The sequence below is a fragment of the Thunnus maccoyii genome, chromosome 15 (assembly GCF_910596095.1).
Source record: "Thunnus maccoyii chromosome 15, fThuMac1.1, whole genome shotgun sequence".
NCBI lineage: Eukaryota > Metazoa > Chordata > Actinopteri > Scombriformes > Scombridae > Thunnus > Thunnus maccoyii.
Window position 1 is genome coordinate 4,561,068 of NC_056547.1, and position 14,255 is coordinate 4,575,322.

The 14,255-nt window shown below is 38.4% G+C and overlaps 2 protein-coding genes across 6 annotated transcripts in view; one reads left to right on the forward strand and one right to left on the reverse strand.

Moving 5' to 3' along the window:
- The first annotated feature begins 563 nt into the window (after positions 1–563).
- tpi1a (triosephosphate isomerase 1a) lies at positions 564–7,744 on the forward strand. The gene is made up of 7 exons (XM_042435471.1): positions 564–840; positions 3,545–3,668; positions 3,824–3,923; positions 4,826–4,943; positions 5,689–5,774; positions 6,415–6,502; positions 7,542–7,744. The coding sequence occupies exons 1-7, from the start codon at positions 729–731 to the stop codon at positions 7,658–7,660; spliced, it is 747 nt and encodes a 248-aa protein (XP_042291405.1). The 5' UTR covers positions 564–728; the 3' UTR covers positions 7,661–7,744.
- Positions 7,745–10,251: 2,507 nt separating this feature from the next.
- Positions 10,252–14,255, reverse strand: part of LOC121913813 (gamma-enolase) — a 30,546-nt gene continuing 26,542 nt past the window's right edge. For all 5 annotated transcript variants that reach the window (XM_042436642.1, XM_042436641.1, XM_042436643.1 and 2 more), the window contains 2 exons: positions 13,981–14,039; positions 10,252–11,270 (listed from right to left, as the gene is read on the reverse strand). In XM_042436642.1, coding sequence (XP_042292576.1) covers positions 11,201–11,270; positions 13,981–14,039 — 129 coding nt within the window. In that variant the 3' untranslated portion in view covers positions 10,252–11,200. The remainder of the gene's footprint in view (positions 11,271–13,980; positions 14,040–14,255) is intronic.

The following is a 14,255-nucleotide window of genomic DNA, read 5'->3' on the forward strand; positions in this document are numbered from 1 at the left end:
CTTTTATTCAAATACAAATACAAATACAAATAATTTTGCTGCCTCAATAAATACAAATACAAATACTGGGCTCTCTGCACACCCCTACTAATTAGTTAGGAGTGCAGCGTCTGCAGAACGAAATAGGAAAGAGGAGAAAGTTATAACAAGATTAAGGAATGGTCATACTGGTCTAAACAGTTCTCTCTGTGTGACTTGAAAACATAGTAATGGAAAGTGTGAATATTGTGGAGAGGAAAAAACAGTGGACCAGAACGTCTGGAGAGCAAAATATCAGTAATATTCTAAAAAAAAAAAATCTTGTATCTTATAAAAAAAAAGGTGTTGGAAACTCCTACTAGACTATTTAAGATCAACAAGAATAATGAATAGAATCTGAGAACTATTAGTTATTTATTTTTATTTTCATTTATTCATTCATTCATTTATTTATTTAATCATGACTATTTTGTTTATTATTTCCATTGTAATTCTTTGTTTGGTAGAAATATTAGAGAGAGGATGTTTAGTTCATACTCCAGATCAGTGGGGGGCGATAAAGCGCCGCAAAGCTGCCAATATACCCAAAAGAAGAAGGAAGCTGTTCACCAGTCTCGAGTTCTGATATTTCCGACAGCACCTGAAGGACACAGCCTCAGGCACCAGCAGAAGGTCGGATCCATCCTGCAGCTGCTACGCCGGACCTCCATCACTTCTCCTAACCGGGAATCAGCCACCATCAGCGGGATATGGCGTCGCGGAGGTTCTTCGTGGGAGGAAACTGGAAGATGAACGGGATCAAGGAGAGTCTGGAGGAGCTGATCACCACCCTGAACACCGCCAGCCTGCACGACCAGACCGGTAACTAAAACAGCCTGCTGACTTACTGACAGGTGCAGTCTGCGGGGGTTTAGAGTGCACAGATTAACAAAGGTGATCGATAAAGTGAGAATCAGACGGGGGAAGGTGGAGGTGGTGGTGGGGGGGATGCTGCTGATCAGATGACGCAGTGACACTGGGAGTCATGTGATCTGGATGAGTTGCATAAAGGCCTCTGACGTTTCTGCCTCATCCTCAGTGGTGGAGAGTAAACAAGTACATTTTACACAGTGTTGATATATTTGTACAGCTGCAATGATCGGTTGATTAACTGATTAGTTGACTGAGAGAAAATTCATCGCCAACTATTTCGATAGTAATCATTTTGAGTCTTTTTTCCCCCCTTTTTTAAAAAGATGCCCATATTCTCTTTTTATTTAGTCCATTAAACTGAGTATCTTTGGGTTGTAGACTGTTGGTTGGGACAAAAGACAATTGAGGACCTCATCTTTGGCTTTTGGAAATAGAAATCAACATTTTGCACCATTTTCTGACATTTTATAGACCAAACAACTAATCAGTTAATCTAGAAAATAATCGACAGATTAATCAATAATGAAAATAATGGTTAGTTGCAGCCAGAGGTATTTGCACTCCAGAATATTTCTATTTTCTGTCGCTTCATACTTTTTATTCCACCACATTTATTTCATCACTTTTTCTACAATACAGCTGTGTCTAGTTTGGGACCCTTTTCATCTTTCAAATGTCTTTAAAGGACGGGTTCAATATTTTCCAAGTTTATCTTAAAACATCAGTCAGGAGCCCAAATGAACAGTGAAACATGTTTTTCTTGCTGTAATCATTCTTCCTGTTCATACTGACCATTAGAAGATCCCTTCATAATGATGGGGGACAAAATCCACAGTCCTCCTTCTGTGCAAAAATGTATTTCAAAGTTTATCTGAAGCTAATATGAAGCTTCAGCGTCCAAATGAGTCAAATCAAGTAGATATCTTTCTGTCTTTTTAGCGCCAAAGTCCCTCTTTTTGTTACTCTACTTCCACCTGCAGCTCAACAGGGAAACACAAAGAGGGAATTTGATGCTAAAAAGACTGTAAATGTGTCAGATATCCACTTGATATGACTAAAAGCTGATTTATGGTAGATCGCTCGACACTTTTTATAAGAAATTAAAGAGTCACGCAACGTTTTCAATTTATGCTTCAGAGAAAGGTTTCAGTTGTCTCCATGGTAACCAGACGCTATCCTCCAGCCGGCTGGTTTAGTTAAATTATATCATCCCAAGTTATCTAAAGTTACAAACCAAAGTATAAATAATGAAGTTCAGTGAAAACTGTAATCTCCATGGCAACATTAGTATCACTACCCAATCACATTGCGTGACAAAATATGAAAGTGTCGACAAAACAAAATTCTCCAGGTGTGCGACATGAAAGGAATAAATCATAAGTCAGCCTTAACTCAGACTGCTGAGGAGACGACTGTGTGGACACACTGTGGATTTTTTACTAAAAACACCGATATCCACTTTATTTGATAAAAAAATAATAATCAACAGATTAATCAATAATGAAAATAACTGTTAGTTGCAGTCCTAGTAGAAAACCAAAGTGACAACAACGGATTATTATTATTATTTAAAACTTTTTTAACAGTTAAAATGAACACAGACAGAAACAGTTTGGATCACAGTAACATAAACCAGCTGCTCAGCCACACTGCAACTACTATTACTGACTGAACTCCTCTGGAAATAAATGAAACCCAATTAAATTCAGTTCAATTAACTCTTTCAGTTCAGGGTCAAAAGTCACTTTTTTGTACCACTTATTATCTGCAGCTAACAGTGTCCCGTTAGCTTCAAATAAGTACTGTATGTGTTGCATTTTTGATTTTTCATGATGACTAGAGCTGTCAATAGTTGCATACAATGTCTGTGACGCATTGCATAAATGAGTTTAATTTAGGTAGAGCTACATCAATACAATATTAAATAATCATTTTTGCCTTTTTTTTTTTAAGCAGAAATGCCAAATATTGTCTGGTTCCAGTTTCACAAATGTGAGAAGCTTTTCTTTGTTATACGATGTTATATTTTTATAGATGTTAAACTGAACATCTTTGGATTTTGAACTGTTCATTCAGAAAAAACGACATTTGAAGGCATCACCATCAGCTGTAATGGGAAATAATACGAGTCATTTTTCAGTATTTACTGAGATTTTAAAGACAAAACAATAAATCAATTAATTGAGAAAATATTTAGCAGATTAATTGATAATGAAAATAATCATTAATTGCAGCCCTTAATTAATCCAGTTACAAAATACATTTATTAGAATTTTGAGGTTTGGGTCGCCATAGTAACATATATGGATCCTTAAATGATCAGGTTGTGATTTTCTATATTTTTCGTCAACAAATCTCACGTCCAGAGCCAAACTCCACTAACAGGTATTATGTGTATCTAAAGCCTGATATATCTTATTCCTCTGTGCTGTTGTTGTCCAAATACTGTTAAAAAGAGTTTCATCAGTTCATTGTTGGTTCGACTCTGCACATGAGATCTGCTGACAATAAGAAAAATATTGAAAACGGCAGCCTTGACGAGGAAAGGACAGAAAGTGCAAACAGACATAGAAGAAAGACTTTCAGGCTCAGATGATTCACAGAGAGATGAAATTAAAGTCACAATGAACATTTGTTTCTGGCTCATTTCCAGAGGTGGTGTGCGGCGCTCCCTCCATCTACCTGGACTTCGCTCGGTCCCGTCTGGATCCAAAGATCGGTGTCGCGGCCCAGAACTGTTACAAGGTGGCCAAGGGAGCTTTCACAGGGGAGATCAGGTACCTCCCCCCCCCCCCCCCACTGACTGAATACACTCACATTAATCATTTATAATACTTCTGAATAATTACACTGGCAGGCTGATGAATATTTAAATAACTTTTTTGTCATTTTAAGTGCTTTGAAGCTTTTCCTGTCTCACCTCTCCCTCCAGCCCGGCCATGATTAAGGACTGCGGGGTCGACTGGGTGATCCTGGGACACTCCGAGCGCCGCCATGTGTTCGGAGAAAGCGATGAGCTGATTGGCCAGAAGGTGAGGCCGACGCTTTGGACTGATGAATCGACAAAACTTGCAATCCATGATTTTAAAGAGATAAATTAAAGATGAATAACAGCAAAGACGCGTCACAGACCTGGTTTTGGTTATTTGCAGATGAAAAGATGTCTTTGTTGACTATATTTTAACATGTATCAGCTTCTGCAGGATCTTCTAGACATATTTCTTGGTAAAAGACTAAACAGTGACATCCTTGACGCCACCACGGCACCGGCAGCTTGTTCAGCTCTGCATACAATCATAAATTTGTCCGCAGGGAGCCGAAGTCATGTGACATCACGTCCAGGTTCCACCAGCTACCGTCACTCAATGCGATATCTCATCCAGCATTTCTGTCATGTGTCCTTCTGGACTTGACTTTCCATATTCTAAGACAATTCATCATCTACTACAGCAGTTATTTTGTAGAATACAAAAAAAAACACTCTCTGTTTTCTACAAACGTCTCCACCGCTCAGTCCTCTCTGTTCTGTTGTTATTACAAACATGTCTGAACTAACCTCAACTCGCCCGGTAACCTTTAACCCACGATGGGAAATGCTGTTACCATAACACGACTCTGCTCCAAAGCTTCTTTAGTTATTTAATTTACTACAAATGTCATCCTGTTTTACTTCTGCTCTCTATAAAGGCTTCAGATGTTGCACTTCAAATATTATGTACCAAACACATACTGTATGTACATCTGTCACAGTTACCGTCTTCATGCAGAAATCATGATTTTGTTTTACTCCTGAACAAAAAAGGAGCATGTAAGAGACACATTTACTCAAAAAATACAGAAAATTAAAATGTGTCTGTTGTAAATCTACCAGCGTGTTGTCAAAGCTCAGGTGTGCAGCTGCGGGTGAAGTTGTGACTCTGGTGTTGAATCTCAGGTGGCTCATGCTCTGGAGAGCGATCTCGGGGTGATCGCCTGCATCGGGGAGAAGCTCGACGAGCGCGAGGCAGGCACCACAGAAGAAGTCGTCTACGCTCAGACGCAGGTCATCGCAGGTAAACGCAGGAAATACAACAAGAACATTTTTACCCTTTTATTTATATATTTTATCTCCTTTTTCTTCCCTTTTTTTCTTTCTTTATTATTATTATTTATTTTTAGTTAGTTGTAAACAAACTTCTACATTTTTTCAAATTAATATCCTCATTTTCATTTCCAGTTCTTCTTGTATCTGCTTATATTGTGCTCATAAATATGAAACACTGCCTTCCTCCTGCTTCTGTGTCCTCTCAGCCGTCTGTCTGATATCACAGAGAGTTTCCGAATTTTATTAATGATCTTTCCTCTGGTTTCATCTTGGCCTCATTTAACCCACTTCTGCATATAAAGTAGGCTACAAATCCTGATTTAAAATGCAAAATAGGTCAGTGCTTTCTGCCGTCAAAGAAACTTCATGAGACACGATCGTCTTGTTTCTCCGTTAATGCTGTTTTTTTTTTTTATTATTATTTTAAAGGAGAACAGATGTGATGGATCATTGCAGCTCTAGATTTATTTAAATTAAAGGATCTTTTCTGTTATTGTAACACAACCTAATGAGCTTTTGTCCTGCTGGAACCTTTAGAAGGGGAAAGGACTCAGACTAGAGCTCATATTCAGTCGGTGATTTTGGGTATTTTACCTCAATTGAACATGTGTATCTTAATGTTTAATATTAGGAAATACTTCCTGGTAGATCATTAGTGGTTTATAAAGAGGTTCAGTGTTATTATCTAATGAAGGGATGTGGTTGTGTTGCAGAGAATGTGAAGGACTGGGGGAAAGTGGTGCTGGCTTATGAACCTGTGTGGGCCATCGGCACAGGCAAGACGGCTACACCTGAACAGGTAACGGTTTATCTCTATCTGATGTATTCCACATAAATGTGACTCTATAATGCAGATGTTGCACCTTCAGCTCTGTTGCAGAGATTTGGGGGAAATGAGGAGCCTCCTGAAGCTTTGTCTGTTCCAGACGGCTACTTTCTATGTTTGCTTTCAGTCAGATTCAGAGAGAAGTGTTTGAAATGATTCATGTAGAAATTATGTTTATTTGAACAGCTGTGTTGCACAGCTTGCTCTGATATATGTTGTTTTGTGCGAGTCCTCACTTCCCTGAATCTCTGTAACAAAGCTGCCGTATATCCACAGAGGTCACACTTCTTGGAAATACATCAAGGTGAAATAACCGTATTTTCCCTTTATTTACAGTATGTTCATCCAGGAAGCCAAACAGCATCAAAATTACATTTAATTTATCAGACAAAACTTTCATCTCGTCTCTTTAAAGCTAAAAGACCCGTAAATTAAAGATGACTGATGAATAATGATGATGATGAATCTGGAGCTGAAAGTGATTAAACATTTACTAGTTCAAATATGTGGTAATACTCTTATAAATTTATTTGTTTTGACTTTTTTTGTATCGTATTTTTAATGTGTGTGTGTGTGTGCGTGTGTGCGTGCGTGCATGTGTGTGTGTGTCCAGGCTCAGGAGGTCCATGAGAAGCTGAGGGCGTGGCTCAGAGCCAACGTGTCAGACGACGTAGCCGACTCTGTTCGCATCATCTACGGAGGTCAGTGATGATTTTTAACTGAAGTGATTTTGAACCTTTTTATCTCTGAACATGGACTCATTGCTAATATGTGTGAACCTGTGTTGGAGAGGTTCAGACTTTAAGAAATAGGTTTATATAATATAGATTCAACAGTTTCATTTTGTGGTGTTCAGTAATGACCATTACAGCCTCACATGGCTTCTACCATGACTGTAATTTAACAAAGTGGTTGGAGTTATTTCAGACATTCAGGATTGCCAATCACAGCGTGAAGTGTCTGTTAATATCAGATCGTCGACTCTGGAAAGTTACAGAAATTGTGGGACACAGCCGCCCTCTAAGCTGCTTTAGGTAAATTGTAGAGGGGAGGGGGTCTCGGAAGCTATTTAACCCTTAGACAAGCAGTTCTGATGGAGTTTACTGGTGCCTGAACTACCAGCTGAAGCTAAAGGTTGTATCACAGTGTTTAAGAGCCCTTCACATCACAGAAATCACCAATTAAAACTTTTTTTTTAGCTGAAATAATTATAACTGATAGCTTTACTTTATATGACTGCATACTTTTAGTTTTGTCTTATTATTTATTCTACAATTTTGATAGTAATAAATAAATTTCAGACATCTGTGTCCAAAAGGAGCAGTGATGAGCAGCTTTCTGGCTATTTTTATTTAACTGAGCAGAGAGAAAAAAAGGTTTTTTATATATAGTTTATATATACTTTTTTCTATATAGTATAGTTCCACACAATGAATGATAGTTGATAATTGTCAAAACCAAATATTCCTGTGTATTGAAACTCATTTGAAACTTTTTCCTAATATTAATCTGTCTTAGATCTGTGATAAAACACTTAAAACATCTGTTCATATGACTGAAAACATTTAATGTTTTTAAATTATCTAAAAGACTTATATTTTATGACTGCATTGAGTTTGTTTAATCATACAGATAAAACAGAAGACGATCAGGTGCTTCAAGGCTTTGATTGAGCTGCTTTGTTGAATTCAAGCTTCATTTTCCATGTGATCACCCCTCCTTCTGCCTGTGTCTCTCCAGGCTCAGTGACAGGAGCTAACTGCAAAGAGCTGGCGTCTCAGGGCGACGTGGACGGCTTCCTGGTGGGCGGAGCCTCTCTGAAACCGGAATTCGTCGACATCATCAACGCGCGCGCGTAACGGACGCTCGGACGTCTCCGCCGCGACCGATGAACAACACCTTTAGATCTCGTCACGTGTCACTATGTGTCGGCAAACTGGGCTGACTGATCCTCAGACAGACGTGTGTTTACTTTGTGAGAATTTAGTTCTTTGTCATGTTTCACCTTTTAATCTCTCTCTATTTCTTTTTCTTTTTTTACAAGTAGGGCAGCTTCTAAGAGTGTCGGGTTACAGTATGAAATATGTGAGTGTTGAGTGTTGACCACAAAACTTTAAAAGACGTAAAAAAATACTTCAAACATCTCGAAAATTGGAAATTATACACAATGTTCTCAGCTGATTTAATGTTCTGTTTTACAAGAGAAGTTAGTGGGGCAGTGTACGTTTGTTTTTCAGATGCTTTTTTGGTCTTTCGGTTTCTCTATTAAACAGGTGGAAGTGGAGCTGCTCAAGTATGTGAATGATAGGAAACGTCGGTCGTGTTTCTCGTCGTAATCTGCTGTTAATTTGAGCTGAAATGTCCGATATTATTTCCAGTAGACAATCAGTCAGTTCAGGTTGTTTCATGTGTTCGCTAACAGTCTGTCTCACCTAACTGTTACTTCAGGGCCCTTTGACAATAAACGCTAAAGAAAGGATGTACTTAAATATATGATGTACTTACATACTGTATAGAGAGTATATTAAAGATATTTGTGCCGGTATTCAGTGTTGACAAGTCGGGGATTAATAAAGATTGATCTAGTTATTGGACACTTGGCTGCTGTATGTTTAACACTGGATGGTTTGTGCTCATTACATGTGAACCAAATGAATAAATCAAATAAGGAAAGACATGTTTTTGTGTGTTTTATGAATTCTTTGTGTCGCCTTAATTAAATATAACTGCATGATGGTAGCATGATATTGGCACCACATAAGAGAAATGGGTCCCTGGGGTGAGATCTCTTTATCTGGAGTACTTCTGTGTTACCGTGCGATACTTTTTGCCTTTCCCCAATCCTTGTTAGGCCAATCCTTCAGAGAGTTTAGGGGAACACTGCAGACACAGAAAAGAGGAGCTGATCTGGCACTTCAGCTCAGTTTTGAAAGGCTGAGCTCCAACAACATACAGACGCTGCTGTGACCACAGCTGGCTGCTCTGCCTGGCTGTGGGTTGAAGTTGCGGTGTTGTGATTATCGCTCGGGCTACACTGCAGCTGTGATTATTGCTATGATGCTACGCAGCAGACGACTGCAGTATCTCTGCTGTGGCTACAATTTACTGCTCCTTGCCAGATACACAACCTGGTGCTTCTATGAGATATGACAGATGTGTTATCGTACACCTGAGTTCAGAAATAGCTTCAGCCCTTCACTAACACACACAACCCCTGCATGTAAAAAAAACCCATTAAACCCAATATTAAATCTAGTGTGTCACAGTCTCGGTTATGATTACAGCAACAGCAGCGACCAACACGAGCCATCCCATAACTATAGTCATAATCACAGTTTCAGCCTGTGAGAATCACATAATATGCTAATACTAGCATGTTGAATTTGGCAGAATCCAGTACTTTCCTTATTGTCAACAAATCTCATGTGCAGAGTCAAACCAACAATGACTTCATCTACTTACAAGTATTGTTTGTGTATCCAAAGCCTGATATATCTTATTCCTCTTTGCTGTAGACTTGTTCCTTCATTATGAAGAGTATAGTCATGTTAGTTTGATTAGAAATGGCTCCAAAGACTAATAACAGCGATCTCGTTTTCAGTCTACTACATTGTAAATTAAAACAACTTCAGTACAAAGTGAAGAGGTTTTGATATGTAGCACAACAAGTTAATGAAGCTCTGAACAATGTTCCTGCACATGCTCAGTGGTGTCTGTGTTACAAAGAACTACTCTCTAGAGACTGAAAATGTGACAAACTAACGTGTCCAAAGGCTTCATAAAGAAGGAACATGTCACCCAGTGCAGCGGTGTGACTCATTGACGTGTTTTTAATAGATTTTGGACAACAACGGAGGTCTGCAGCACAGAGGAATAAGATATATCAGGCTATGGATACACACACAATACTTGTAAGTAGGATAGAGGGTGGATACCCAACCAGAGCCTGATGGGACCCGGCAAAATTTTCGGCAAAAAGTTCAGGTTTCGGTTGGGTTTGGTCAAATTTTATCATATTTATAACTGCTGATGACGTTGAGTAATGTGTGTGTGTGTGTGTTAAAACAATCTGCCTATATCTGTCTATATAAAACAATGCTTTTTGACGGTGCCCACACATGTGTAATCAGGCAAGATGTAACCATGGTAACAATAATTATGTGACTGGATAACAGTGCTTCAGCGTACATTAACTGGGCTCGGGTCGGGTTCAGACATGAAAAACAGAAAGAACTCTGAAGTAGATCAGTTCATTGTTGGTTTGGCTCTGCACATGAGATTTGTTGACAATAATAAAAATATAGAATATCACCAGACTTATCCTTTAATTTAATCCATGTTGTTGTGTGGAAAATATCTAAACAAGAAGAAACACGCACAAAAAAAAGACAAAAACCTTTTAACTGTGATTGAAATTGTAAATTACCATCTTTTTATTTCACATATTTTCACATTATTTTCAATGACAAGCGTTCTGTTAATTTATTCAGTTTTTTAAATTACCTTTCTTCTTTTTCAACACAGCTATTCTATGGACACTCAGGAGAAACTTAAGGAACATTTGGGGGGTTTAGGGTTCATTTTTTATTCTTTTTTTTTTTGTGTTTGTATTTTTTTTTAGGACAGAGGAGGACTTCAAGCAGGAAGGACAAATAATCTGCCGTCATCAGAATCACATCAGGAGGAAAACGAGGGTTCGAAAGTGAGAAAAGGGGACTTGACGAGAAGAAAAAGGAGACGAAAAACAAGGAGGGCGGAGGACAGAAGTGGGCAGAGTGCAGGTTCTTCAGTGTCCAGGTCAGTGTGTGATGCAACAGAGTGTGTAAGTGTTTGTGCAGTTTTGTTGTTCTTTCTCTCGATCCCTGAAACTGTTTTGTTTCTGTGAATGCATCATCTTGTTTTGGTCTTTTAGAGGGTTTTTTTTTTCACCCTTTCAGTTTGCGTGCTTCACTCTGTTTTACTCTATTATATCTCTACTTATTTATCTCTCTGTTTTTACAACAATAATCTGTATTTTTGCAGGTCTGTCCTCTGGCTGTACATGAACTATTCCTTTAAAACTACAGTAACAGTGCATGTCTGGCTTATAGATTTTATATTTTCATTGTTTCCCCTGCGTGTGCTTGAGTGCGTGTTGCATCTGCGTAATATATATATATGTGTGTGTGTGTGTGTGTGTGTGCATACAGCATCATCTCCATACCTATATATAAGTCCAGTGCATAATTTATTTTTGTGGGTTTTTTATTTTATTTTTTTTGCTCAGCTCTTTTGCTCGTGTATTTTTCATGAATCAGTGTGATATTTTTTCTTTATACATGGCTCGGTCCGTGTTATTGTCGTGTCTGTAGCTTAATGTGTGTGTGTGTGTGTGTGAGTCATTCGTCTGTCTGTCAGTTTCACAGAGCGCTGGGGTTCCTGAAGTTATGGCCTGCAAAACGAGCCTGGTCGCCCAACTCCTCTTCAATCCTGCAGAGGAGAAAAATGAGAAAGAAAAGGGTAAAGAGAAATTATTCAGAGAAGACATTTTTATATGAAAACATTTCTAGAGTTCATTTATAGAGTTTATCATCCTCAATATTTTGGTGTCAGATGGTCTCTGTTTGGTTTAAAAAGCTAAAACCAAACTGTCCTATATCCACAGAAAGCTGAGCCTGTATTTATAAAGTGACTAAAAGTAACACTTTGGACCTATAGGATAGGGATGTGCAGAGAGCCCAGTATTTGTATCTGTATTTGTTGAGGCAGCAAAATTATTTGTATTTGTATTTGTATTCGAATAAAAGTGGAAAGAGGCTTAAAAATCCCGTTTTTGTTTTTATTACGCTTTTAATTTTAGAAAATTAAAGTGTTACAATAAGTGTTCATGAAGCTTGTGTCAGTAGCTCAGCTTTATCTCTGGGGAACACTCCCAACTCTGGGAGTGACGTCCAAATTAGGAAATATGCGTCATGTAGCGGGTGGATGTGACTCCCCTCGTTGAGACCTGCTGATAGACGTAACAGCAGAGCAGAGGAGAGACACTGAGATAGCGATGTAACTGACCTGCACTCTGGTATTTGACATGGTTTATTTTTCTTCCTGAAAACAAATAATTTTTGAAATATTTGTATGAAACAAATATTCGTAAAAAAAAAAAAAAAACACTATTTGTGCTTTGCCGAATAATGTATTTGTATTCGGGCACACCCCTACTATAGGATACATTTTTATAATTACATATGTTATTCATTATATTTCTTACTGTCAACAAATCCCATGAAAGTCAACAACCGACATGTGTTGGCCCATCTGCTCCTACTGAAGATGTAAATCTTTAAAAACTACTCATAAAAATGTAGTTTCATTTTTTTAAAAAGGTTCAGTAATTTCCTAAAACATCTGGGTGCTGTAGTTTTAAACAAGCATTTCTCAAACAGAAGGAAATAGTGCATTTGTTGGGACTATTTTCAGCAGCTGATGAATCCACATTTGGTGCTCTAGTGAGTATTTCTGGCAGCAGGACGGTGTGTGTGTGGGACAACGGAGCTCTACAACACAGATACTTGTTAGTAGAATCAATATATTGTAAGTAACTTTTTCTGGTGTGTGTGCATGTGTCTGTGCATATTCGTGTGCATGCTTGAGCGCACTGATTAGTGTTTATCGCTGGTTAATGCTCCTGTAAGTCTCTCCACCCTCCACCTCGTCTCCTCAGCAGTCCGATGGGATTACGCTGCTGAGCCGATCCCGCCTCCCTCTCTACCTCCTCCTCCTCCTCCTCCTCCTCCTCCTCCTCCTCCTCCTCCTATTGCTACTGCTGACTGGCTCGGACACATGGGGTGACACCAGCGCTGCTGTCACCTGTCACGTCAATTAGCCCTGTGATGCTAAGCGCTAAGACAGACCGGACACCTGGGGAGAGGTGTTACAGTAGGCCGCTGCCAGATTTGGAGCCAAAAGAAGATAAAAGATGTTAAATAATGAAAAAAAACATATATGTAAGATATAAGTAAAAACTAAATACAAAATTAAGTCTTAAGGAGTCTAAATAGACAAAGTTTGAAACCTGGACTTCAAGTTTATATATATATATATATATATATATATATATATATATATATAAGTCTTGTATGATGAAAAGAAATCAGAAAGCAGGTGATATGAATAATATAATGAGACTGTAAAGATAAAGTAAGTAGGTTTTAAAAATGGTCAATGATTGGCTATTGAAACTGGTCAAAAATAGAGTTTTAACAGAAAAATAATTCTTTGCCTCACTGGAAGTGAAAACAATTTTAAAAATCGGTAAAAAATTACTTGTAATGTGAAAGAGGCTGCAGTGACAAACTCACAGTGATAAATCCCTCGACCCTGACTACTACATAGCTTTTTTAGCATCTTTCAGCTCATTGTTTTGGTTTTACAGGCTGCAACTTTACTGTTTTGGTTCAGTCTCATTAGCCTCGTCATCTGCAGTGTTTCCAGCAGCTGTTTTCAGTGAAAAAAGCTCTGATAAACCTACTGAACACTACTTGTTCAGCAGCAAACAACAGACAGACAAAGTTGGTGACTAAATGGTGAAGAAAGCAGCTAAAAAGACGGAAATATTACTCAGGAGCTGGAGGAGACCAAACCAGAGTTAAAAGGAGAGCGAATATTGGACTTACATTTTCATTCAGATGAATGCTAATGTTGTTCTGTGTCTGCTGGATGTGTAAATACACATAAATACTTTGTATTGAAGTTCTTTGAGAAATTTTGTACAAAGTTAAGAGATTGTGATATGTAGCGCAACAAGCTAGTGAAGCTCTGTAAATTGAACTGCACATGCTCAGTGGCTTCTTCCTTACACAGAACTACTGTCCTGAGACTGAAAATGTGATCAAACTCTTCATAATGTGGCTCACTGATGTGTTTTTAATAGTTTCTGGACAACAATGTAGGTCTACGGCACAGAGGAATAAGATATATCAGGCTTTGGATACACACACTTGTTAGTAGATCAGTTCATTGTTGGTTTGGTTCTGTATATGAGATTTGTTGACAATAAGAAAAATATAGACATCACCAGAGTTATTAAGTGCACCTTTAAGTGCTCAAGACTTTAAGTGTGGGTATTGGGACTGACCCAGAGAGAGAGAGAGAGAGAGAGAGAGAGAGAGAGAGAGAGGGAAGATTATGTGTGCAACACACTGACCTCATGAGCTGGTTGTACTTGGCCAGCCTCTCAGATCTGCAGGGGGCACCAGTCTTAATCTACAACAGAGAGACAGAGAGAATCATCATCCAGCAGAAGAAATGTCTCTGAAAGGTTTTAAAACCTGTGAAATGTTAAATTATGATAATGTCACTAAAGCTTGTTCGCTTAAATTAGTATAACCGTTACACTAGTGTCACAGGATTTCATACATTTTGTAGATTAAAGTGCTTCTGAGCAACAACTAATGTAAAACCTGTGTGTGTGTGTGTTCA

Bases quoted from the DNA above. Each gene is read 5' to 3' on its own strand.
- tpi1a (XM_042435471.1), top strand. From the start codon at position 729: ATGGCGTCGCGGAGGTTCTTCGTGGGAGGAAACTGGAAGATGAACGGG. The intron at 841-3,544 runs GTAACTAAAACA...GCTCATTTCCAG, and splicing joins CAGCCTGCACGACCAGACCG to AGGTGGTGTGCGGCGCTCCC. The intron at 5,775-6,414 runs GTAACGGTTTAT...GTGTGTGTCCAG, and splicing joins AGACGGCTACACCTGAACAG to GCTCAGGAGGTCCATGAGAA.